The sequence below is a fragment of the Cornus florida genome, unplaced genomic scaffold (genome assembly GCF_030987335.1).
Source record: "Cornus florida cultivar Cherokee Brave unplaced genomic scaffold, ASM3098733v1 CherokeeBrave_3.0.0_Hap2_Chr11, whole genome shotgun sequence".
NCBI lineage: Eukaryota > Viridiplantae > Streptophyta > Magnoliopsida > Cornales > Cornaceae > Cornus > Cornus florida.
The window spans coordinates 126,450,006-126,474,556 of record NW_026775581.1 but is presented as its reverse complement, the minus strand read 5'-3'; the positions used below and the strand labels follow the sequence as shown (position 1 = coordinate 126,474,556).

The 24,551-nt window shown below is 34.9% G+C and overlaps 2 protein-coding genes across 2 annotated transcripts; both read left to right on the top strand.

Moving 5' to 3' along the window:
* The first annotated feature begins 2,348 nt into the window (after positions 1-2,348).
* LOC132286807 (uncharacterized) lies at positions 2,349-8,392 on the top strand. Its single transcript, XM_059789200.1, has 4 exons — positions 2,349-2,863; positions 6,171-6,794; positions 6,969-7,147; positions 7,388-8,392. The coding sequence occupies exons 1-4, from the start codon at positions 2,781-2,783 to the stop codon at positions 7,984-7,986; spliced, it is 1,485 nt and encodes a 494-aa protein (XP_059645183.1). The 5' UTR covers positions 2,349-2,780; the 3' UTR covers positions 7,987-8,392.
* Positions 8,393-9,100: 708 nt separating this feature from the next.
* LOC132286808 (dolichyl-diphosphooligosaccharide--protein glycosyltransferase 48 kDa subunit) lies at positions 9,101-23,172 on the top strand. Its single transcript, XM_059789201.1, has 13 exons — positions 9,101-9,507; positions 9,595-9,731; positions 10,836-10,961; positions 11,281-11,334; positions 11,465-11,578; positions 17,013-17,068; positions 17,150-17,191; positions 21,318-21,393; positions 21,588-21,659; positions 21,749-21,874; positions 21,960-22,064; positions 22,711-22,794; positions 22,892-23,172. Exons 1-13 carry the CDS (start codon positions 9,237-9,239, stop codon positions 22,937-22,939), a joined length of 1,311 nt encoding a protein of 436 aa, XP_059645184.1. The 5' UTR covers positions 9,101-9,236; the 3' UTR covers positions 22,940-23,172.
* Positions 23,173-24,551: the final 1,379 nt, after the last annotated feature.

The following is a 24,551-nucleotide window of genomic DNA, read 5'->3' as shown; positions in this document are numbered from 1 at the left end:
TTGAAAATGCATTTTCATTCGACAGACAACACGGGTACCCAAAATGAAATATACTACGGAGCTGGGCTAGGTAATCCAGGTTGATAGAATTATTCCTCTTGGGAGTTCAAGTTCAACTTATCCCATTCATTACTCCCTCCTTATTAATTAATATATATATATAATATGTTATGTTTGCTTCATTAAATTCGTGCCCTAAGTTTGGAATTGGAAGAATTTAATATAAAATTTGAACCAAATTTTCTTTAATTTTAAATTCAAAGCACTAATTCATAATACACCTAAACATAATATAATCAATAAAATAAATTGATCATTCCTTCGCACTTTGCAACTATTGTAGCTGTATCATTTAATGGAGCCAATAATTTTAGTAAGCCTAGGAACAGTAAGAAGATGTCTTTTAATTACGAGAAATTTTTAATTTTTTTTAAACCATTTGAAACGTGATGTACTGATTCAATACAAAACGTTGTTACAATTTATTTATAATATATTACTATATTTTTGTGGAGTCATTTTTTTTTTTTATTCTAGACTTTGAATTGACTTAATCCACCGAATATCCATAGAGTTTGAATTGATTTAATTTATCATCTACTAATTTTTCCTCGATTACACAATTTTCTTACTTGCGCCAGACATTAATTGATTTTTACCATTTTTGATATTAGCAATAATAAATAACTGAAAACGTGATTCCCCATACATTGAGTATTCAAAGCACAAGTGACATGTTGATTCTTGTCTTACATTCATGCAACTTGAGATATTTTAAAATATATATATATATGTACAATAATTGGATTATTCCGAAAAATTCACTAAGGTTTGTTTGGTTAGCAAAAACTAGTTAGAAAAGAAAAGAAAAAAAAAAAAAAAAATTTGTATGTGCTTGGTTAGATGGAATGTGAAACTTTGGGGAAAATAAGATTCTCACATTTTAATTTTTTCTAAAAATTTTCTCGTAAAAATTTACTTTCTCGCAAAATTTAGCCACTTTGAATCTTTGTTTCCTCTTGTACCCCTGTCAGTTGTTTCTCCCCCTCACTCTTTTCCACTTTTTCCTTATTTCTCTCCACTCTTCGATTTCTCCGCAAACTTCACACGGAGGTAGATTTTATTTTGTAAATTGATGTAATCCTTATTTAATTTTTTATATTTCTATATATGCATATAAAATTAATTTTTTATTTCAATTATTTTGGGTTTCATAATTAATAATGATTGAGATTGAGTGGTATACATACATGTTTTTTAGTTTTATTGGATAATTATGATTAATGTTGGTGTTGTAGGCCATTTGGATTCTTAGTTTGATCGGAAACTTACTAGATTTGAATTTTATAATTGTTGTGTTCGCAAGATACAATTTAGATATTAATAGAAATAATTATATTATATTATTATTTTTAATAATATATTATTATTATTATTATTATTTTTATTTGTTAAAAATAGATATAAACAATGAGGTATAAGGTGATTCAAAAATAAAAGATCCCGAATTCAAGTAAATATATACACACACACACACACAAAATATGAAATCGTAAAGTATGTGATATCATAATACAATTTTACTATTTCTTGCTAAAATAAATAATTAAGTATAAATACTATTCCTCTAACACAAATTTATTTATTTTATACTATTTAAAATTATAAGGGTATTTTCAATAAGTGGAGTCATATTCTTTTCTTTTCCTTTCATGCTATCCAAATTACCAAAATAAGATTTTCTCACAATTTTCTTCAAAAAAATTTCTACTAACCAAATACATGATGAAAACTTAATTTTATTTTATTTCACTTTCACTTTCCATCAAAATTTAAAAAAAAAAAAGAGAATTGCTTTGGATCATCATTCAAGTTTGTTGGAATATCTCACGTCCGTAGGAATTTTGAGTGCACCTCGAGTGCAAACTGAACTTTAAATTTTCAGTTCAAATTTAGATTGGATTTTGTTTATCTAACTTCAAATTTTCGTTTAATTCTACTTATCCAATCTTAAATTTGCTTAAAACAAAATTAAAAACAAACCTCATTAATGAATTTAAAAAAAAATGATTGTGAAACAAAATCATAACAAATACAAATAAACTAATGACGACAAATTTCTGAATCACATTATAATATTGTTTGATCACATGCTTAAAGGAACTAGGCTCAAGACATTATTTAACCAAACGCGTATGCTAAATATTTGATTCCATCTCTTTAGGAATGCGAGATCTGAGCACATACCAATAAATTATTGTCTAAAAAATTAATTGAATATAACAATCCACTGTTGCATGATTTTCTCTCCATCCCTCTCTCCCCCCCCACCCCCCAAGTTAAGATAGAAACTAGAAAGGAATCCAAGATGACAGCAGCATCTCTTAGACTTTGACCTGACGGAGTAGTTTTACATTAGTGACCACCATGTTGATGAACCAAACTCATCTAACCCCACCAGATAATATCCATGGATGATGGATATCAAAGCTTTTTCCATTATTCCAAACTACCCAATACATAAATTCTACACTCAGAGAGAGAAACTTTGACTTCTAGATAAAAAAAAAAATCAGAGTCCTCTGTTGTCTCTGTCTCTGTCTCTATATATATATACATATATTATTATAAAATAGTGGAATGCCTGATGTGTCCTATTGGGTTCGTCAGACTCAGAGACGTGAACATTACGATGATAGTTGGCTGCCCTAGATCGACATTAGAGATCAATAAAGAGCTGTCCCAACATTATTGGAGGATAGGTGGGTTCCGGTTGATCCATGGGCCTTAGGACTTCCAAATTCCACCGTCTTGTCCCTCGATCCAAACCTTTGCTTCCCAGACATCTGGACACCACCATGAAGTTAGTTCCCATTCCATTTTTCACATGTTTTGTTTTTTTCGCTTTCTTCATTTACAGTTATTCGTTACCAATAATATCTATAACTGTTTCTTGGGTTTTTTAATATTGTTCTGTTTGATTGTATTTATTGCTAAAGAGTTGGAGATTTATTATGATTGGTTTGGTAGTTTTCTTTTTCATTATACACCTCTTGGTTGCTGAGAAAATGTAAGAAACAAATTCAAATCAAGAATTTGGAATCCCCCCTCCCCAATCATTTTAAGATCCATGAGGGTAAATGATGTCAACCCCACCCAGTTGAGCATAATACAGCTATGTGGCTTACCATGAATCTTGAAATTCAAAATTTTGTTTTAGTTATGATGTTTGATGGTGGAATCAGAATACTTCTTGAAAAGGTGGAATCATTGCTTTTTATGATGTTTGGTGGTGGAATTTTCATTGTAATTCATGAATAAATTAGATTTCACTACTCAAATACCGACTCTGTTGAAAGTAAAACATGGCATGCACTAAAATAATTAGCCTTAATACTCTTTCCATTTTTACAACAATGAATCAGAATACTATGTTAGGATTCTTTTTTATGGTTATGCTGCTTTCAAGTTCCTTTTATGTATGAAATTGCATCGAATTACATTTCACTTCAACTAGGGAAGAAAAAAAAAAAAAAAAGAGTAAAAAGAATTACATTTCACTTCATTGTATTTGAAGGTGATGTTTGTAGCGGAGACAAAGGGTTGCCCTTTTAGAACTTTTAGGAATGGTCTCTGCTTTTTATTTAATAGTCTTGATGTTTTAGTGGGTTTCTCCGTCAAGCCCTTAGATCCTCCTCCTCAATTGTTGCTTCAATATAGTTTGATTTGAGAATCACCAGTAGTTATTGACATCTTCACGGGCCAGGTACTACATTCTTAGCTTTAAAAGTCTCCATGTAGCTAAGTCTAGGAGTCGATTGCTTGTGGTAATCAGGGTGCGTATTGAATCAGAATTGCATTTTAGTGTGTAGACAGATGAAGTTGGAAAGTTTTGATCAAATGGAAGATTGCATCTTGAAAAGAAGCTAAAGATGAAAAGATGATGTAATAATAATTGGCTAGGAGAAATTCTGGAATTGCGATTTCAAATAGACCATCAGAACAGGGAATACTTTAAAATTCATAGGTTAGAAAGCTATACATATCACAACTTTTGCCTAGGAAATCCTCCCAAGTGAGTGACTGATATTAGAGAAAACAATTTATTTCTAATTTCAAATTTGTTGTCTGATCTCTTGATTGAGATTTGTAAGCCAAGTTAACTTTGAATGTTGTCTCAACCCCACATACTATTTTTGTAGAATTAACTTAAACAAAACCTTACCATACTACTTCAATTAATCTTTCAGTTTCTTTTTCTCCATTTTCATGTTTCCCTCGTCCTCATAGTACCTTTAACTTTAACCATGTCATTCTTCTTTTTGATTCAATTAATCTTCATCCTTTCTTGCACATTTACAACCACACATTTTCTTGTACTCAGTTGTTCTACCTTTTAACTTATCAAGGATTAGTCTTCTGTAGCTTGCTACACATCCATGAAAAAATCTGCTTCTTTAAAATGGTCTTTTATATTTTTATTACTATCCACCATATTGTACTATCCTTATTATCTTATTATGAATTAAATGGGTCCAAATTTGATTGGTGTTGATCTTGTAACACATTAAAGCACCTTTACAGTATATCATTCCAACTCTAGTTTTTTTTATGTTAAGTCCCTCTTCAGCCTTCCTCTTCCCGTGGTTGATTGAACAAAGATAGGATAAAATTGTTGCTCTTATATGTTAATTGACCATAGTTCTTCTTTGCACTTTTATTCACACCATGTTACCATATTTGTATTTCTCACATTCATTCTTAACGTTGTTTTCTTGTAACTTTCTGTTCACTTACCAAACGAAAACAAACATTCTGTAGTGAAATTTTAAGATTTTCAGACACAACAAAATAAGAATTATGTTGTACTTTAATGAATATAATCCTCAACAACACACAAGTGGAGGACTCCTTCAGAATTTTCTATAAAGATTTCAATATGAGAATATATTTTTTGACTATGGTCTGCTTCCGACTTGGGGCAAACAATTCCCTAGGAAAAAAAAAAAAGATCAATTATCACTGGGAGGACAAGGTGTGAGGACTACTCAAATCAACACAAGGATCCAAATGGTACACTGGCCATTGTATGGTAGCTTCCAGAACCCAGAAAGATTATGACACATTTCAATTTCCAAATAGAACATGGATCATAACACCAGAAAATGAACAATGGCCAGATGTGGAGGGAGAAAAACTTTCTACACAATGGCGCAGAACAGTGTAAATGAGTTCAGTATCGACTTTCATATGATCCAAACAATCCATGTGAATTCATATAGTACAAGGCTATTGTGCTTTATGGTACAAAATACTAGGTAATCAAGAACATTTATTCAATCAGTGTAGCTGAAAAGATGAACGACATAACATATGGAGACGTTCAACTGTGTTTGTTTGGCCATCTGCACAGATTACCAATCACCACTCTGTCAAGGGTACTTTTTGGGTCTGGCATTTCTCGAGCTTTTTACGATATTGCTATATGATTTTCCATATTGGTATATGCTATTATTAGACATGCATGTCAAAGCATCAATTAAATATTTTAATGTTGAATTGGTTGATTTACAATAATTAAATTGCACTCTGCTATTTTTTTTTGGAACTCAGTGTGGCCAAAATGTGGATGTTGAGATGAATATGTGGTAAGACAATAAAGGATAAAATTAGAAATAAATAGATTCGTGACACAATGGAAGCACATTTGAGGTGCAATGAGAGAAAACATATTATGATGACATGAGCAGTAAAGAGAAATAACTGAACTAGTAAGAAAGTCATGTGATCCACATTGAAGGGAAGGCCAAAATTAGTATGGGCTTGAAAAGTTAAGAAAATTCTTAATGCGTGTGGTTGAATTGATACTATGACATTACAAAGCGAGTAATGACCCAACATAGTTCAGATAATTGATTCCAAATAGTTGGGACAAGGCTTTGTCGAGTTGAGCTGAGTATATTAATTATTTTATAGAGATCTTATATGTGATTTTTCATGTTTATACATAATGTTAGTTTTATCTTCTTATGCTTCTATAGAATTTTTTCTCATGCAATAAAGAAATGCATTTTGTGCCTTGCTTCTGTCCATTCTGTTGCTTTGTTCAAATAATATAATTCTGTACATTTATTTTGTTGCTGATAGTGCAATATATTCACCTATTACAGAACAAGGAAATTTTTTGGGATTTCTCTCTCTATAATTATCATCAACCTGGCTGCGATAATGGAACGTGCTGATGAAAATCTCCTCCCATCTGTATACAAAGAAGTCAGTGAAGCTTTTAATGCTGGTCCATCTGATCTTGGGTATCTCACTTTCATACGAAACTTTGTGCAGGGACTGTCATCACCCTTGGCAGGTATATTAGTGATTAACCATGATCGCCCTACAGTTCTTGCAATGGGCACCATGTGCTGGGCCTTATCAACAGCTGCAGTGGGTGCGAGCCAGCAGTTTATGCAAGTTGCATTCTGGAGAGCAGTAAATGGCTTTGGACTGGCAATTGTGATACCAGCGCTACAGTCTTTCATAGCTGATAGCTACTTGGATGATGTGAGGGGGGCTGGATTTGGGTTTCTAAATCTTGTTGGTACTTTGGGTGGCATAGGAGGTGGTGTTCTCGCCACAATTATGGCAGGTCATGAGTTCTGGGGCATACCTGGATGGCGTTGTGCTTTTGTTATGATGGCAGCTTTGAGTGCTCTTATTGGTTTCCTTGTTTTCATGTTTGTTGTTGACCCAAGAAGAACAAGTAGCATTGATCGTGATACTGGCGGGAACACTGATAGGTACAGCTGCTATCTCAGGTTTCTTTAGATTCATAGGTTGTTAAAATGTCTGATTGCTATCTATAATTATATCTGTTTAATAACCTTGGTGGTTATGAACTAAGAACGTTATTCTAAATGGACTTTTCATCATTTTCTATCAGTGCTTGGTCACTCAGCTGCTTCCTGTTGCAGGAATGATTTGATTCATAAGGGCAATTCCAGTTCAGCATCATCACTTTGGTTGGAGTCCTGGACAGCCATGAAATCTGTCATGAGAGTGCAAACATTTCAAGTCATTGTCTTACAGGGTGTTGTTGGTTCACTACCATGGACAGCCATGGTATTCTTCACAATGTGGTTTGAACTGATTGGTGAGTATGTATGCAGATTCCATATATTGTTTTTGAGAGAGATGAATAATATATTGAACTGGAGAGGATTTCTACAATTTACTTGTCAATTTCTACAATTTTTACAATAATTCTTTGGAGATGATAAATGTTAAAGAAAATAATTTACTTATGATTGCATTGATGATAACGTTAGCTGGACTTGAGTAAAACCATATTTACTCAGCATTGGGGCTTGATTTATGTTGGTTCTTTCTGCAGGTTTTGATCATTATAGTACAGCAGCTCTCCTTAGCCTTTTCGCTGCTGGATGCGCACTGGGATCCTTCTTTGGTGGAGTAATAGCAGATCGAATGTCACTGATCTATCCTCACTCAGGTCGTATCATGTGTGCACAGTTCAGTGCCTCCATGGGCATTCCATTCTCATTGTTCCTTCTTAGAGTAATCCCGCAATCAGTGAGCAGCTATTCTATCTTTGCTACCACCCTCATGCTCATGGGCCTTACCATCAGCTGGAATGCCACTGCTGTAAATGGCCCCATGTTTGCCGAGGTGGTCCCTGTTAAACACCGGACCATGATTTATGCATTTGATCGTGCCTTTGAAGGTTCCTTCTCCTCTGTTGCTGCTCCAATTGTTGGAATTGTTACAGAGAAGATATATGGTTACAATAAAAAGTCTGTTGATCCAGTTTTAGGGTCTGCACCAGAGGCTTTGGCATTGTCAAAAGGGCTCTTTTCAATGATGGCAGTGCCATTCGGTTTGTGTTGTTTGTTTTACACACCTCTGTATTGGGTTTTCAGACGGGACCGCGAGAATGCTAGAACGGCCAGTAGTAAAGAGCAAGAGATGATGTGACAAGCTCATGATTTGAAGTGTTAGGATTTAGAGTTCCTCGAAATCAGGGTACCCTAACAAAGCTTCAGTTGCATTGTATACTGATCAGTATTCAGGCCACCTTTTTTTTTGTATGCTGATCCTCTTTCCACTTTGATGAAGTTTTGTACTATTGAAACCAGTTTTGCTTGGACACTAATTTAGCGACTCATTCTTTGATCGGGAACTTGGAGTTGAAAGAAATGATGAACCTTATTTTGCACAACAAGGCACAAGCAGGGGACAACAGATCTCTTAGAATGCTACTATTCACTCGATGTTTCTGTTCTGCTATTGCGAATTGTAATGGCACAATTAGGTGATCTTCGACACACTTTTAACATGTCCCAGAGTACCATAAATCATTCAAAGGTTCCTGTTTTTTCAACTTTCTTTTACCTTGTGCCAAACGTTAAATGAGATGGAGGTGAGGGAAGGGAGACGGAGGAAGAAGGGAAATAATATGGCAAATCAGAAAAGAAGGAAAGAGAATTGAATATGAAGTGTTCTCGTTCGTTTGGTGAGAAGGAAATGCGTGGAAAGGAAATTGAAAAAATAAAAGAAAATGAATCAAAAAGGGTGAGAGGCTTTTGAAAATTCTCTCTTTGTTTTCTTCTGTGAAAGAGAGTAATGATATATTGGAAATTTACAACCCTAAAAAGCTGATTCATTCATGTATTTTCATATTATATTATTATTATTTTTTCTTACCTAATTTAGTTGATTATGTATACTCTATAGTTGCATAAAATTATCATTTATTTTTTTTCAACCCAAAGGGTTGGCTCAATAGTAAAATCACCTAGGCTTTGGTGCCTTCTTAGCACTATGTGCGCGTTCGAGTTCAGTGGGGGAGAGACGCCTTCCTAAGTCCTCGGGTTTTGCCCTGAATTATCCAAAAAAAAAAAAAAAAAAAAAAAAAAAAAATAAAAAATTAAGTAATGTAATGAATTCAAAGGAAAGCAAATAAATAATAATTGTAATGAGACATCAAAATGTGTTTTGTGAAATTGTTATTTGAAAATATGTGTTGGAAATGTTTTTTAGAAACGCCCTGTATTTAGGAAAGTAAATAAAATGGAAGCCCAAAAACAAAAATGAAGAAGCGAAAGTGTGCTGCAACTACAACTACAAGTCAGTCGTATAAATCACTCTTCAACGTTTAACACAACTCAGTCTCGGGTGCAACTCCAACTACTCTGCAACTCTCCGACCCAAAAGCCCTAATCACAATGGCGAAACCCTATATCATCCTCATCGCCTTCATCTCTCTCCTCCCAATTCTTTCCTTCGCATTCTCTTCAGAAAGTGCCAGCGGTCAGCGACTCTTAGTCTTGCTCGACGACTTGGCCCTAAAGTCTTCGCACTCGATCTTCTTCAAGTCCTTGCAAGATCGCGGGTTCGAACTCGATTTCAAGCTCGCTGACGATCCCAAGATCACTCTACAGAGATACGGAAAGTACTTGTACGATGGATTGATTCTGTTTTCCCCCACCATCGAGCGTAAGTTAAATGTGATTCATCAGTCGTCTGTGATTTTGATTTTATTGACTGTTGATACAGTGATTTAAAAAAAAAACATTTCTCTAGGGTTTGGTGGGTCTTTGGATTTGGCGGCCGTGTTGGATTTTGTTGATGCGGGCCATGATTTGATTATATCGGCGGATCCAAATGCGTCTGATTTGATCCGGAACATTGCTGCCGAGTGCGGAGTTGATTTTGATGAAGTGAGTGAAGCTCTCTCTCTCTTTTCAATTGCATATGTTTCCGGTATCAATTTATATTTTGTTAGGGTCTATTTGACTGTTCCCTTGTATTCTAATGTTATTATGTTAATCGTTTTGTTAAGAAAAATGGTAGCAATTTCATAAACGGTGTTCAGAATAGTGAAACTTGTTATTTCAAGGAAATATAGAAATGATCAGTTGGAACTGGAAGAAACATGGTGAAGTTGCATATTTCTGTAAAGAATTCCATTCAAGTTGATGCATGTCTATATTAAATGCCGCTTGAATTGTGAATGGCAAATATTGGATTGAATTCTAGTAATTGAGCATTCGCCTGGAAAAGTAGACTGAACCTCACAATCAGTTTTAGAGGTTGACGGTTAGCAAATTTGACAGACAAGTATAGGTGTTTTAGTCGCTGTCGGCTGTTCTACCTCTCTGCCCAGCAAATTTACAAGAAGAATTGACCTCATTTGGAAACATGATATGGCCTAATTTTAGTTATACCCTGATCCTTCTGTTGGAGATTTAACCACTGTTTACCGCAAGCTTCAACAACTTTTCTTTGGTAATATTCTTTTTGGGAGTGCAATTTTCATTGCTTCGTTGTACTGTCATTATAATCTCAAACCATATTGTATTTCTCAAACCGTATTCCAGTTTTAAAAAATCTTCCAAGCTTGCAGCAGTCTTACTTTCTGCTTCTCTTGATGATTAAAACTAGTGGGTCAAACATTTTTTGCCTTAAATTTCCTTTGTAACAACGTCATCTCTCAAGTACCCTTGTATTTCTAGTTGCTTCAAAAAATTTCCTTTGGTAATATTCTTTTTGGCTGCAATGGTTATCTTTTATTATAAACCTAAAGGACGTAGAATTGTCCTTCTGAGAGATAAGTGGAGCACCTTGGCCAGGTTCAGGTTTAGGCTGCAGCCATTTGTCATTCTCTTTTGTCAGCTTCTCTGCTATGGATGCATTTAGCTAGAGTTCTTGATTCACGTCACCTGAAGAAATACAATTCTTAACTTTCACAGTTGGAACTATAATCCCCATTTGTTTTCTTTTCCCTAAATTTAAATTCTCATGTTGTTTATTTCATGCTGTAGGACCCCTCAGCTGTGGTTATTGATCACACTGGCTATGCTGTCTCAGATACAGAGGGAGATCATACATTGATTGCCTCCGATTATTTTATTCAATCTGATGTGATTTTGGGAAGCACAAAAATCGAGGTCAGCTTTATAGTCAATCATATAGTTGTTATTACCATGTTTTCTGTATTATTGTGTGTGCATTCAAACTTCCACCTCTCTCTCTCTCTCTCTCAATTGGACTACTGTTCCCTAGCTGCTTGAATGCTTTATTTAAAATTGGGACATGATATAGCTAGTTGCTGCAGTTGTACAAATATATCATTTTTGTTTTGGAAATCGATATTTGCTTCATGTTTTACCTTATAGCTATTAATGCCTTAAGCGATTAACATCTGAAAGCAGTATCAACAAAGTCAATGTTTGCATTTCTTATTTGTTTCTATATTGCATGGAACAGGCCCCGGTACTTTTCAAAGGAATTGGACATTCATTAAATCCTGCCAATAGCTTGGTAAGGTCAATGACATCAGTGTTTTGTCTTTTTCTTACAGTAGCCTGCTGAATTCAAAAGCATATGCACATAAAGCTACTTAAAGTGTTTGATGGCTTTTCCTTATAATGATGTGTTATTTATTCTACAGGTTTTGAAAGTTCTCTCAGCTTCTCCTTCGGCATATTCTGCTAATCCAAACTCCAAGTTGTCAAATCCTCCATCACTTACTGGTTCTACTATCTCTTTAGTTTCAGTTGTGCAGGTCAGTTCTTGTTGTCTTCTCTGTCAGCTAAGCTTGTTTAAATGGTTACCATGATGCTATAAACTTTCAGTTCTTGTTGTCTTCTCTTTCAGCTAAGCTTGTTTAAATGGTTACCATGATGCTATAAACTTTCATCCTTAAACTTGTTTGATTTATTTTAGAAATTTATTTGTCAAAAAAATCTGGAAGTTCTAATCACGAGGGATTCTGTACACTATATCCTTTTTCTCAAATTTATTTTTGATGGTTTGACATCAAATATATACCTATAAATTGAGTGTGGCGAAAATGCGACTGTTGAGATGGATGTGCAGTAAGACAAGAACGGATAGAAGTAGACAAATTAATGCATTCATGAGATGGTTGTGTAGCACACATTATAAATAAAATTAGAGAAATCCAATTAAGATGATTTGAGCAACTGCAAAAATGACTACTAAGTGCATTAGTTAGGACTTCGGAAGAGTGACTTGGTCCATATCGAGAATAATGCTTGAGAAGGGAAGAACAAAATTAATATGGGTAGAGCTAGTAAGAAAATATCTGGCAACGTTTGGCTTCATTGAGGCTATGACCTTAGATGAAGCAGAAAGGAAAAATATGATTCATGTAACCATTCCCAAGTAGTCTGGAAAGGCTTTGTTGAGTTGAATTGAGTTGACAACAATATATACTTGGGCATAAGTGTGAAATCTTACAAAATATTAATCCTTCTATTATATTCATTTGTTTCTCTTGTGAGTATAGGATGGTTATACTCATTTGTTGGTGTCTTGGTTGTGACTCTTTATGCACTACCTGAGCTTACATCATTTCTGTTTGTGAAATGGAAAAATTAGTTTTGATGAATTAGTGGCAACCACTGACCTGTTGTCTCTGATACACTGAATTTGAGATAGAGTTGGATATATATATATATATATATATATATATATATGTATGTATGTATATATATATATGTATGTATAACATTATGATGTGGTGCTCTTGTTGTTGAATGTGGTTTATGGACTTCGACTTATAGTTAAGATATCAGGCTGATGAAGCACAATAGATTATGGCCCTGTTTTGGGGAGCTTTCTGTGGTGAAAAGTCCTTTCATTATAACGGGCTTACAAGAATCGCTTTGTAGGAAGGAATTTGGAAATAAAAAAGGCGTTTGGCTGCCTTACTTTTAAAAAGTCCTTTAATCCCCAAAAGTCATTTCACTCTCATAATAATGTGTTTGGTTATAAATTCCTTCGGCTATTAAATAACTACAAATTTACATAAATACCCTTATAATATGTACCTACATTATTAGGTTTGACACAATACTGAATCATATTAACAACCGTTTTTTTATCCAAAAAAAAAATTGTAACACTTTAATGAACAATTAGGTAGAATACTTCTACCACTAAAAATGTTAATTATTATTTTGATAATAAATTACAAATGAAATATAAAGTAAACATGCCCAAGATTTTAAATACTAATTTCAAATAAACAATAATTGTCCTAAATAAATAAATGAAAACTTTAAAAACAATCCAAAGACATAAACAGACTAAGGCACGATTTATCTAGTAGATTGCTATATTGAATTAGCAATCCTAATGCTCATTTCTTGTTGTTGGTCCTCTGTTGCACTAGATTTCGATGGAGTGGCACGCATGTACATATCATCATTGTCACTGACATAACCTCCTTCATCATCATATCGTTGAAATTTGGCATTAGCTATTACTTTTTATCGGATCTAATTGTGTAGTGCCATTGATGCAGTTACAATCAATCTTTGTGTTGGGAATGGAAAAGAAGCCATACATTTTAAAATTGCCCATCGAACCTTCCAAATTCCAAAACAACAATTACATTTCTAAGTGATGAATGAGCATAATTAAATAGTTCTTTATTCCTCTTAGTTGAAACTATTATCCATGGGCTGTTAGTATATTATGTGCCCATTAGAATGTTGCAATGGCAACACATTTGTATATGTGCATGCACAAACTACACATGCATGCCAGCATGCATACACACGCTATATAGCAAACAACTATCCAAATAATGTTAATGCATTACTAGTATGAGGTGTAGCAAAGCTTCTAGAGAAAATTCCTTTTTACCAACTAAAGGAAGTCCCATGCCTATGATAATAAATACTCCGTAGATAGAAGAAAGAGAACAAGAAAAACAGAGAAATAAACATAAGTTTAGAGAGGGAAAGAAGGAAGAAAGGGAAGAAGGAAAAGGGAGGCCGAGAAGGGGCTGGGGAGTTCCTCATCATTATTTCTTCAACTATACTATTGAAATCCATTACCGTTTCTCTGATATCCTCCTACATAAGGATTTAAGAATATAGAGAAACCTATCCAACAATAGAGCCTCATACTCAACTAACTTGTTATTCATAAGTTTTTTACACTACCAAGTTTGACAAATCAATTAAATTGCACTAAATTATATACACAGGGACATGTACGGTCATACCACCAAATTATTCAAATTCGAAACCAGAAACAAACAGAGAGTGCAATATAATTGAACTCCAGATAAATCAATATATATACATTGATAAAAATCAAATGATGATAAGTAGCAAGAAAGAGGATTAATATGTTATAATACACATTCACAACATTAAATTGATTGAAAAATTAATGTATTAAATATAGGAGAAAAATAAAATTATCTAAAAGGAAAATAAAAGATTCAAAGTATATCAATTCGATAAAACAAATGAATTGTGCTATGATGCACAAAAAATCAAGTATAACCAAGTTTTGCAAGTTATGAACGGTGTAAAGAATTTTCAGAAATTGAAAATTTTGAGAGAGATATGAAAGGTTGAAAGAGAGAAGCATGCATATATAGAGCTGTGGTATTAAGAGAACAGGAAACTTGTTGAATAGGAATGTCAGTCCTAAAATTTCCATAAGAATTCTTAAACTTTCCAAAGGAATTTTTAAATGACAATTCAAGAAAAAAAAAAATTCTTAAACTACAAAATATACCATCTTTATTAGTCCAGAGAAATTTTAGAGAGATAGAGATGAACTTACAGATCTAGGGCAGTGGCAAATTGGGGAAGGAGAATCAGATGAATAATACGATGAACATGAGTGTAGCAACACTCAATTTCATTTTTTCTACACTTTTAATCACCGTGAAATTTAGCTTACATTCCATATTAGTATATGAAATTGGTGGATAGTACGAATTCTTTGTGTACTTCTTCGCCAATTTCATAAATAATTATGATCGGTCTTATAATTCTAAACTCCTAATTTTCTCCGGTAGAAATCCAACCACTAGAGGGCTGAGTAACCATCTGTTAGCGGAACTCCGGCGAGAAAGAATAACAGGTTTGAAATACTTCGTCATCCCTCACAGAGATCGCACTTTGAGATTCCTTTTGTAACCAAATGCCTTTGCAATTGTGGGCTGAGTAACTATCTTCTGCAGCGAAACTCTTGCAACCAGAAGAAAGAGTAGGGTCAGGTGAAAGACTCTTTTCCATCTAGGACGTCGTCATTCCTTTTTTTTTTTTTGACAAGTAAGAATTTTATAAAAAGCACTCAAAAGGGGAGCGAAACCCATGGAAACAAAAGGCCACAAAAAGCCTCAAGCCTTCAAAGAGGCCAAAATAATAACAATCTCCTCAATAGAACGATACTCTCTCTCTGAGACCCAACAAAAAAGAGTGGAAATAATAGAGAACTTAAGCATAGAAATGGATTTCTCCTTGCCATTGAAATATCTCCAATTTCTCTCGAGCCAAATGCACCACCATATACAGAGAGGGGTAGCCCTCCAAGCATCCCGGATGAGAGCCCCAACCGAGAAGCCTCTCCAAGCCTCAATCAACCCTCTAGAAGAACATGGCATAACCCTCTAGGACGTCGTCATTCCTATTTGCAGATCGCAGAGACGGAGTGGAGAAGAAAGGTTAATTTGGAAATATACTATAATTTTTAGGGTTAAAATTGTCATCACAATATTTATCACTTAGCTGCCTCATTGGCTTCCCGAGAATGGGATTTCAAAAGCCTATTTTTGTGGCTTTCCTTGAACGGGCTTTCAAAGGTCTGGGCGTTTTAAAGAATCCTGTTCAAAAATATTTGCCAAACACTCACTTTTTTAGTGGAATCACTTCCTGGGGTTAGAAGCCCATTTTGGAGCTCCAGAAAGCCACGCCAAACAGGGCCTATGATACAAATCTGGAAAATCTCCGTCATCTTGGAGCGATGGAGCAGATTCAGCCTGTGCTTAAAGGGATCCATATGGTTAATATGATCAGCCCAGATTGAAAGACTTGTCAATTAAACCATTAAAACAATAATTTAACAATTTCTTGATTCTGGAGGTTAACATGAGAAGATGGTTAGTTCCAAGATTTTAGGTATCATCTTGTGAAGTTCTTAATTGGTTTCAATGGTTTTCAAATGTCCACAGAAAACTTGAGATGTGGCTGCATATTAGTCATTGTTGGAGCACATTATATTCCAGCTGTCTGGCTTAATGAATCATTTCTTAATTGGACAAAAGGCTGGTGTCTAGTGTCTGTTTGAGTTCTTGCATGCCTGATGAAAGGTTTAAGGAGAGTATGGTTAACGGAGAGGGATGGAAAAGAGAGGAAAGAGGAAGGAGAGAAGATCAAGCCCTCTTCTCTGTAGTATTTGCAAGAGAGGAACCCATTCGGTCATAAATACTAGTTGTATCTATACTCAAGGCAACATGTGGGGAGCTCTAGTAGAATGGGAACATTTATCCTCTCAATTGAGACGCATGCATTCCATTATCTTCTGTTTTCCCTTAGGGTATGGATACACTGGCTAGGTTTGCTGTTCAAAGTCTAGGTGGGCAATATCGTTAGTGGGCATCTTGTTATTACTTATTTATGCTTTCGTTTGGTCAAGGAGGCATGCTTCTTGTGGCATCTATCCCAGATACCACTTGTTAATCAATTACACAGTTTACACTGTGACCTCCCCCTTCGACTTCCTAATATGACAGTTCATGTTATGCTGTGGTGCATGACTGTGTATGTGCTGTGACTGTTTATTCTAATGTGCATCTTTTGAGAAAAATAGAAGGTAGAGTGAAAGTGCATTGTTCATTTACTTTCCTGATAATATATTCATTGGGTTGGGGGAGAACTCATGCATGATTTGCATTTCTATGGCGAACTTTCATATCTAATTATCTTCTATCTGTACGTTTTTTCTTATGAGTGCTTGTTGACCTCAAACTTTTATTAATGGTTTCTTTTGCATTAATCATTTTGTTGCACCAGTTGCTTCATACGTGGCTTTCATATATCTGATATACCCAGCTTCACAATCGTACAGGCTTTTATTTTGCTGCTTTTAAGTGGATGGAAGCTAACTTTCTGATCAAGATTTGCCAAATGTAAATTTTATTTTGTAACATCTTTTATATGTTGCAGGCCAGAAATAATGCACGGGTTATGATCTCTGGCTCTTTAGAAATGTTCAGTAACCGGTAAGTGGTATTTTGCACTTACTCTGAAGTTCTTCTAGCATGTGTTCTCTTTGATAACACTCCATTCTTTCTGTATTGTAGATTGTTTAGATCTAGTGTGCAGAAGGCTAGGAGCTCAGACAAGTGAGTAAAGCTCTACTTGATCTTCTTTCTGTTCTTTAATTTGTCTAGCTTGCTATTAAAAATAGCGATTTTCTGTACGACTCATGTGTGGCATGTAAACGTTATTCTTAATGAAAACTATAAAGGCATGTAAACGTTATTCTTAATGAAAACTCCTATCAACATGACTGGGGGTGAGTGGTTGGATGGAAGAGATGGGGGCTAGTCTCTTGATACTTGTCTTAGGGCTGCAAGTTGGGCTGGCCCAACCCAGCCTAGTCCCAACCCAACCTCAACCCGAATCGGGTTGGGTTGGGCCAGTCCGAATTGTACCCAACACGGGTTATGGTCAAAACCTAGTCCGAATATTTTCGGGCGGGCCGGATCGAGTTGACGGGTTGAGATTTTTTTTTTCCCCCCTTACCATTTTTTTTTCCTCGGAATTTATATACTACTTATATTATATATATATATATATATATATATTATATTTGATTATATTATTATTAAAAAACAAGGGCAAATCATTTCAGCCTCCCAGTCGCCTCCATCTCTATTCTCTCTGAACTTGCCCCCCCCCCCTCTCTCTGTGCAACTGCAAACTACAAAATCTACAAGAATCAGAAGTTCAATACCTATATATTTCAGTTTTATCTATCTGTCTGTCTGTAAGAATCAAAAGTTCAAAACTCATATCGGCATATCATTTCAGATTGTTCAAAAAATCAAAACCCATATTTTTCAGTTTCCATCGCCCGCTGTTCCAGTTTGGGTTCCCCATTCGCAAGCTTCAGCCGCTATCTCTCAACTCTCAAGCTTGCCTCCCTTTCTCTCTGCAACTGCTAACTTGTATGTATGGGTTTTGTTTTAATTTTTTTTTCTAAATCAATTAATCAAGGTTTGTAAGAGGGGGGGCGGCGGCGACGGCGACGGCGACGACAGCAGAGGGGACGGCGGCGGTGGCGGTGGCGGCGACGGCAACAGTAGCAGAAGGGAAGGCGGCAGAGAGAAAGGAGAAAAAAAAATTAATTTTTTTTTTTTTTTTTTAAATTTGGGTTTTGGGTTGGGCTCGGGTTGAGCCCAGCCCAACCTGAATATGTTTGGGTTTTGACAAAACCCAACCTGAACATGAACCCGATTTGTAAATTTAAAGTCCCAATTTCAAAATTTCTGGGTTGGGTTGGGTTAGCCCGCCCAAGTTGCAGCCCTACTTATTTATGGGGTATGAACCTTTTGTTGGTGGTTCAAAGACAAGTGGGATGGGCCAGCAGTAGATCACTACCAAGAAAGTGTCATCATGCTGAAACTACTATTCAACCACATTATTCGTCTTTCGTAAGACGAATATCTATCAAAAAAAAAAATTTATTCTTCTTTCGTAAGCGTTCTTATGTATACAAGGACAAGGTAAAGCATAAGGCTACTTCAAGTAACTTATTTTTATATTTTGTTTGGTTTTTGGTGGGTGTAAATCTAAAGTGGGCTATTCATCCGATATTCTTATCCTCATTTAAATTTTACATGAAAATGACCATAACCAAAGAAGGGTGGATCGGATATATAAGACCTAATCTTTACCCTTTTTAGGCACAATGTGGCTACTATCAACCAAAAACCTAAGTCCATGCGTCGTAATTCAAAGCTTTACCATTCGATTAAGCAGTATCCTTTTTGGATATTGATACTTGTTGAAATTTAGAATTGAAGTGGTAAGCATACACTAAAATGTGGAAGAGTTACACTGAAATGTGATATCTTTCCATCATTCCTAATGACCACAGATAAATTAATTCTTTACCACGGAAAGTTGTAAACAAAACACAAGGTCATAATCATTACCGTGCGTCTAAATGGTTTGTGATATATTGATGTTCACTGCAAATACTGGATATGCTTTGTCACAAGAAATTATATTATCCCTCAAAACCATGAAAAGTAAATATCATGTTAGAGTGCCTAAACTTATTCATCAATATATACAGAAAACATTCATAAACTGAACAAAAAGAAAAGAAAAAAAAAAAGTTATCAACTGCAACCAATGTCTATAAAGAAATATTTTTAAAGACATGTACAACACTATCCTAACAGATATGAGACTTATATTATGAAATCTTAATTTTTAATTTATTATTAAATGCAGAATCACCATTATTATCAGTTTTAGATGATGTCTCTTGGAAAAGGTGGACATTTATGCGTTGGCTTTATAAAGAGCTGGCTAGAGATTGCATTTTTGTGTAGCCGATCGGCAGGGGTGGCAATTCGTGTTGTCATGTTATCCTATTATATGGGTCGACATGAACATTGCACGATTATTATTTCTTGACACAAAAACATGATTATTAAAAAATAACACGACAAGGCCCGTGCAACCTGTTTAATAGATGGGTCAAGATATGACTAGACATGACAAGACACGTTTAATTAAAATTTTAATTAAACGGGTCATTTTTAAAAGGAACACAACACGTTTAGTTAAACATGTGGAATAGGGTTATAAACGGGTTGGTGGGTTAAACATGAACACGACATGTTCTATTAGCGTGTTATTACAAGGTTGAAGAGTTGTGCAAAGCATTCATAAAGCCTAATGCAGTTTAATGCTAAATAGTTTTCCTTTTGTGGCTAGGGATGGCAACAGGGCAAGTACGGGGCGGGTTTCCCAATCCTACCCCATCCCGTTTAACAAAACGTATATCCCATACCCGTCCCTGAACCTGGGACGGGTTTAACGTTCCCATTCCATCTCTGTTTACAAACAACCTTCCCAAGCCCGTTTCTGCTCCGTTAAAGATTGAAACAATATATGCAATTATATAAATTTATACAATACATTACAAACCTTAATTTCCTTCAAGAATCTTCACAATATATAGTCCAGAAGACATAAACAGTGCCCAAGCTCAATTTGAAAGAATAATATACTTAATTTTAACAAAGGTAATATTTTGAATTCTGAAAAATGGATGGTCATGAAGCATCAGATATGGCTTGCATAGCCATAGCATCTATTTGAAAATGTAAAGACTTGGAAGAAGAATCTGACTTTTTGAAGAAGTAAGAGTGGGAAAGCTTTTTTCTCAAGTCCTTGGCCACATGTTCTAATAATCTTTTCAAGTTGAATCATCGATCAACAACAATTTTCAACATTTTGACGAGATTGCACTATATGTTGGTAAATCTTTAACCAGGAAGGCAAAATAAAGTTAAATATAAGAGCATAAATCTGAAAAGACAAATAAAGAGTTGAGGGGGCAGAGAGGGGAAGGAGTCAGTGGGACATGGGAGTTGGGCTGCGGCTGGTGAGTTGATTGAAACCCAATATATATATATATAAGGGTATCTAAGGAATATCTAAGACTGCTATATAGTTTTTGAATCTCCATAGCATTTCTTGCAATGCTCCTTGAATCACACTAAGTAACTCCTCCATATAAAAGGCGTAGGAGTCAGCGGGACATGGGAGTGGGGCTGCGGCTGGTGAGTTGATTGAAACCCAATATATATATATATTTATTTATTTATTTATTTATAAGGGTATCTAAGGAATATCTAAGACTGCTATATAGTTTTTGAATCTATAGCATTTCTTGCAATGTTCCTTGAATCACACTAAGTAACTCCTCCATATAAAAGGCATCCACACGGCTTTGAATTGCTCCTACCTGGAATTCTTGAAATTTTTGTGGAATTCTTCCCTACTCGGAAAGCCATTCCAGCAACATCAAAACCCTTTAAGAATTCTTCCGGCAATACGGAAACCCTAGGAGAATTGTCCGCCAAAATTGGAACCCTTAAAAAATTTTCCGGCAACATGGAAACCCATTTTGGCACTCTGTAACTCAGTGCTTCATGCAGAGGTGGAGTCTTTTAGGCAAACTAGAAATTTTTGTCTTTTCAACTCTTTTATGGTATTTGCGTCTTTTTAATCTTCCATTAACGGCAAACCAATGTTAGGCCCTCATTTGCACCGAAAGTGATATGATTGTATATCATTCCTTTGATTTTGAAGCAATGAGATGAATATTTGTGAAACTTGTATTTCCTTCTATGTATTTGTTAGTCATGGTGGGGTAATAGATGCTCTTCACCAGTATTTTGCTTAAAGCAAGAAACTCATGGAATATATTACTTGTGCAAACAGATATGGGAAATCAGGGAATGAACAATTCGTGACTGAACTTAGCAAATGGGTCTTCCATGAAAGGGGTCATCTAATGGTAAGGCATATTACTGGTTGTCCCATATTAATGTTCTCTGCATTTGACTATAGTACATCAACTTTTAGCAAATAAGAGGGGAAGAAAGAAAAAAGAAATCCAGAGAGGAAGATATGGTCTTACTTTTCCAGACTTTGATTTTATTAGATTTATTCAGTTTTTGCATCATTTATGGTGGTGTTCTTGATTTTCAGGCTGTCAATGTTAAACACCACAAAGTTGGGGAAACAGATGAACCTGCAATTTACAGGATCAACGATGACTTGGTAATGCCTTCTCCATTTTATCAAGTCAAAGTTCATTAGCTTTAAGGATGAAATAGTAAAGAGAAAGTATCTTGTGGCTTATTTTGCAGGAATACTCTGTTGAGATTTATGAGTGGTCTGGAACAAACTGGGAACCCTATGTGGCAAATGATGTTCAAGTGCAATTCTACATGATGAGCCCCTATGTGTTGAAAACCTTATCAAATGATCAGAAGGTAGTCATACCTTGGCCAGATCTGCATGTAGTTTTGCAATCTTATCTTCTACAACCTTTCTTTTCATATTTATTCATGAATGCAGGGTCTATATTATACTTCATTCAAGGTGCCAGATGTTTATGGTGTATTCCAGTTCAAGGTTGAGTATCAGAGGCTTGGATACACTAGCTTATCTCTTGCAAAACAGGTAAGGGCTGGCTAATTCTTAGTGCCAGTTAATTAGGCACCTTGAATTCAAATTGTCCAGGTGGTAGTTCTTCAGTCCTTTTAGATTCATGATCTAGGTTTGGTTGAAGTTGGGACTATGTTCTGGTTTGATATACGGTTGTATGAATTTGCCAAATATAGACAATTGGGTTTATAGGTATATGAAATTATATACAATGTCGCTGGGGTTGGTCTAATGTATAAAATCATAGTATTATTGTTAGGATAATTACGACAAAGATTCAAATGCTAATAATTTCTTGGAAAAAGAAGAATTGGGATAACAACGATATTTCATGTCTAATTTAGTTCAAAATTTGTGCCCCATACATTAGAACTCTTAGCTTGTTTTTCATAAGGAAATGTTAATAATAAACTAATAATATATATAACATGACAAACAATTATTATAACTATATACATAGATACAAATATATTCAAAGTTTCATACATATCTGCATTAACAGAATATATGTGCACAATTTTTGTCGTATTCAAATCCTAATCTTGCTAGAAAATTGTTGTATCGCTGTGGTTTTTTTTGTTTTTTTTTCTTTTTTCTTTCCTGGATCCTGTATTTGTAATGTCTATACTTAAATAGCTGTCAAGTAATGGTTGAATTGCAGATTCCTGTCCGACCCTTTAGACACAATGAGTACGAAAGATTTATAACCACGGCATTCCCTTATTATGGAGCTTCATTTTCTATGGTACTCTCTCTCTCTCTCTCTCTGAATTTCTGTGTGTTTGCGTGTGGGATCCTTGATTTTAGATGAGTGCACTAAATGTGATATTTAATTGTTGCAGATGGGTGGCTTCTTTATCTTCAGCATTGTATACTTGTACAACAAGTAAAAACCATTTTACTTGGAGCGAACACTGCTAACATGGCAATATCTCTATGTCTTTTAAGTTCTTATTTTTGGCAAAAGTTGAGGGATATTTTTATGGCGGGTGGATTTTCAACAGATTTTCCCACCTTAAAGATGTTTAAAACAGATGTAGTCAGGGCATAGTTTGACTGTATCGCTTGTTATCAACATCTCTTCATTTATAGGCAGTGTAATAACTTTTGAGTTTTGTGATAAGACCTATGCGCAATTATTCAACAGCATGGAGTCAAAATTTTTGCAGCTTTGAATACGATCCACGTGGAATCTGTGATTCTCTGAGACTCTGACCGATGGAGGTTGGTATGACATGTTGTAAGTAAGAAGGGAACACCTTCAACATCTCCACAATACATTCATACTACGTAAGAAGTGAACAACTCCAACATTCACACTAAAAAACCTTGGAAGTTTTTGAAAACGTAGTCCTTAGGCGGTGGGTCTACCGGTATGTTGCATGAGTGTTAGCAGGAGCATCCCCACCTGAATTACATGTAAGCTACATACATAGGTCAAATGAAATTTCCTTTATATGAGTACGTTTTAGGGTTTTCATGGATGGTGTGTTTTGTGACCAAGTGAAAAGTAGGGACACTGATCTGGTATCTAATAAAGTGGGTTTAAAATCAAAACGCATGCATTGAAGCCTATTCTACCTTCCTTTTCACTCTCTTCTACGTTTCTGATTCTGATGTCTACAGATTAGATCTGTCTTGAGGTCCACAAATATAATTTTACTTGTCTAACTTATCATGGTAGTGCACGAATCACGGATTGATGAATGAGGAAACGAGCCACGACGAAATGAACAACTAAATAGGAAGATGTGGATTGCAGATTCATTACGCGTTAAAAGTGGGGCCCACTTGTCGCTAAATTGAAGTTGGGCGACGGAGTTAGGTGGCGGCGATTAATGGACAGTATGAAGTTTAAGAAACTCATTTTATACTTTAGGATAACTTAAAGAGTATGCTAATTTAATTTGTTAAACAAAGAAAGTAAATAAAGTTATAAGAAAATTCAATGTTTATCTAGTCACAACGAATAAATTGTTTTTTATATACCGTTGTCGTCCGTAAATCCATTAATCATGCAATACATCTTTAAAAAATTTTAATTGTGTAATTTAGTCGCAAATTCATATTATTGTAATTACTTTTCTTGAATTTCTATCTTTTAAGTAGTGCATTTTAAGATTTCATAAAAGTGTAAAACGGAAGCCATAACTTCATATAAAGGAAGATTTTTTAAAATACAGTAACACTCGAATAAAGTATTTACAGTTGTATATAAGCCCAGCGAAAAAAAAGTTGAATAAGAAATCAATGGTCATCAAAAGATGACGAATGTAATTTTGTTGTAGTGAACTTTGAAACAATAATTTTCAAGTACTTGTAAATAAACTTTCTAATTTTTTACTGTAATTTGAGATCTGATTGAACTTTTAATTTTTATTGTGTTTATAACCATTTGAATCCAATCTCTTTCACTTTCGAAAGGTAAAGAAAGTTACAACTTAACTGTAGCCCACTAACCTAAGTGCTGATGAAATATGTATATATATATATATATATGCA

Excerpts from the sequence above, each read along its gene's own strand:
- LOC132286807 (XM_059789200.1), top strand. The coding sequence starts at position 2,781 with ATGGGCCTTAGGACTTCCAAATTCCACCGTCTTGTCCCTCGATCCAAA. Across the intron at positions 6,795-6,968 it reads ACTGGCGGGAACACTGATAG|GAATGATTTGATTCATAAGG; the intron begins GTACAGCTGCTA and ends TTCCTGTTGCAG. Across the intron at positions 7,148-7,387 it reads AATGTGGTTTGAACTGATTG|GTTTTGATCATTATAGTACA; the intron begins GTGAGTATGTAT and ends TTCTTTCTGCAG.
- LOC132286808 (XM_059789201.1), top strand. The coding sequence starts at position 9,237 with ATGGCGAAACCCTATATCATCCTCATCGCCTTCATCTCTCTCCTCCCA. Across the intron at positions 9,508-9,594 it reads GTTTTCCCCCACCATCGAGC|GGTTTGGTGGGTCTTTGGAT; the intron begins GTAAGTTAAATG and ends ACATTTCTCTAG. Across the intron at positions 21,660-21,748 it reads ACAGGATCAACGATGACTTG|GAATACTCTGTTGAGATTTA; the intron begins GTAATGCCTTCT and ends CTTATTTTGCAG.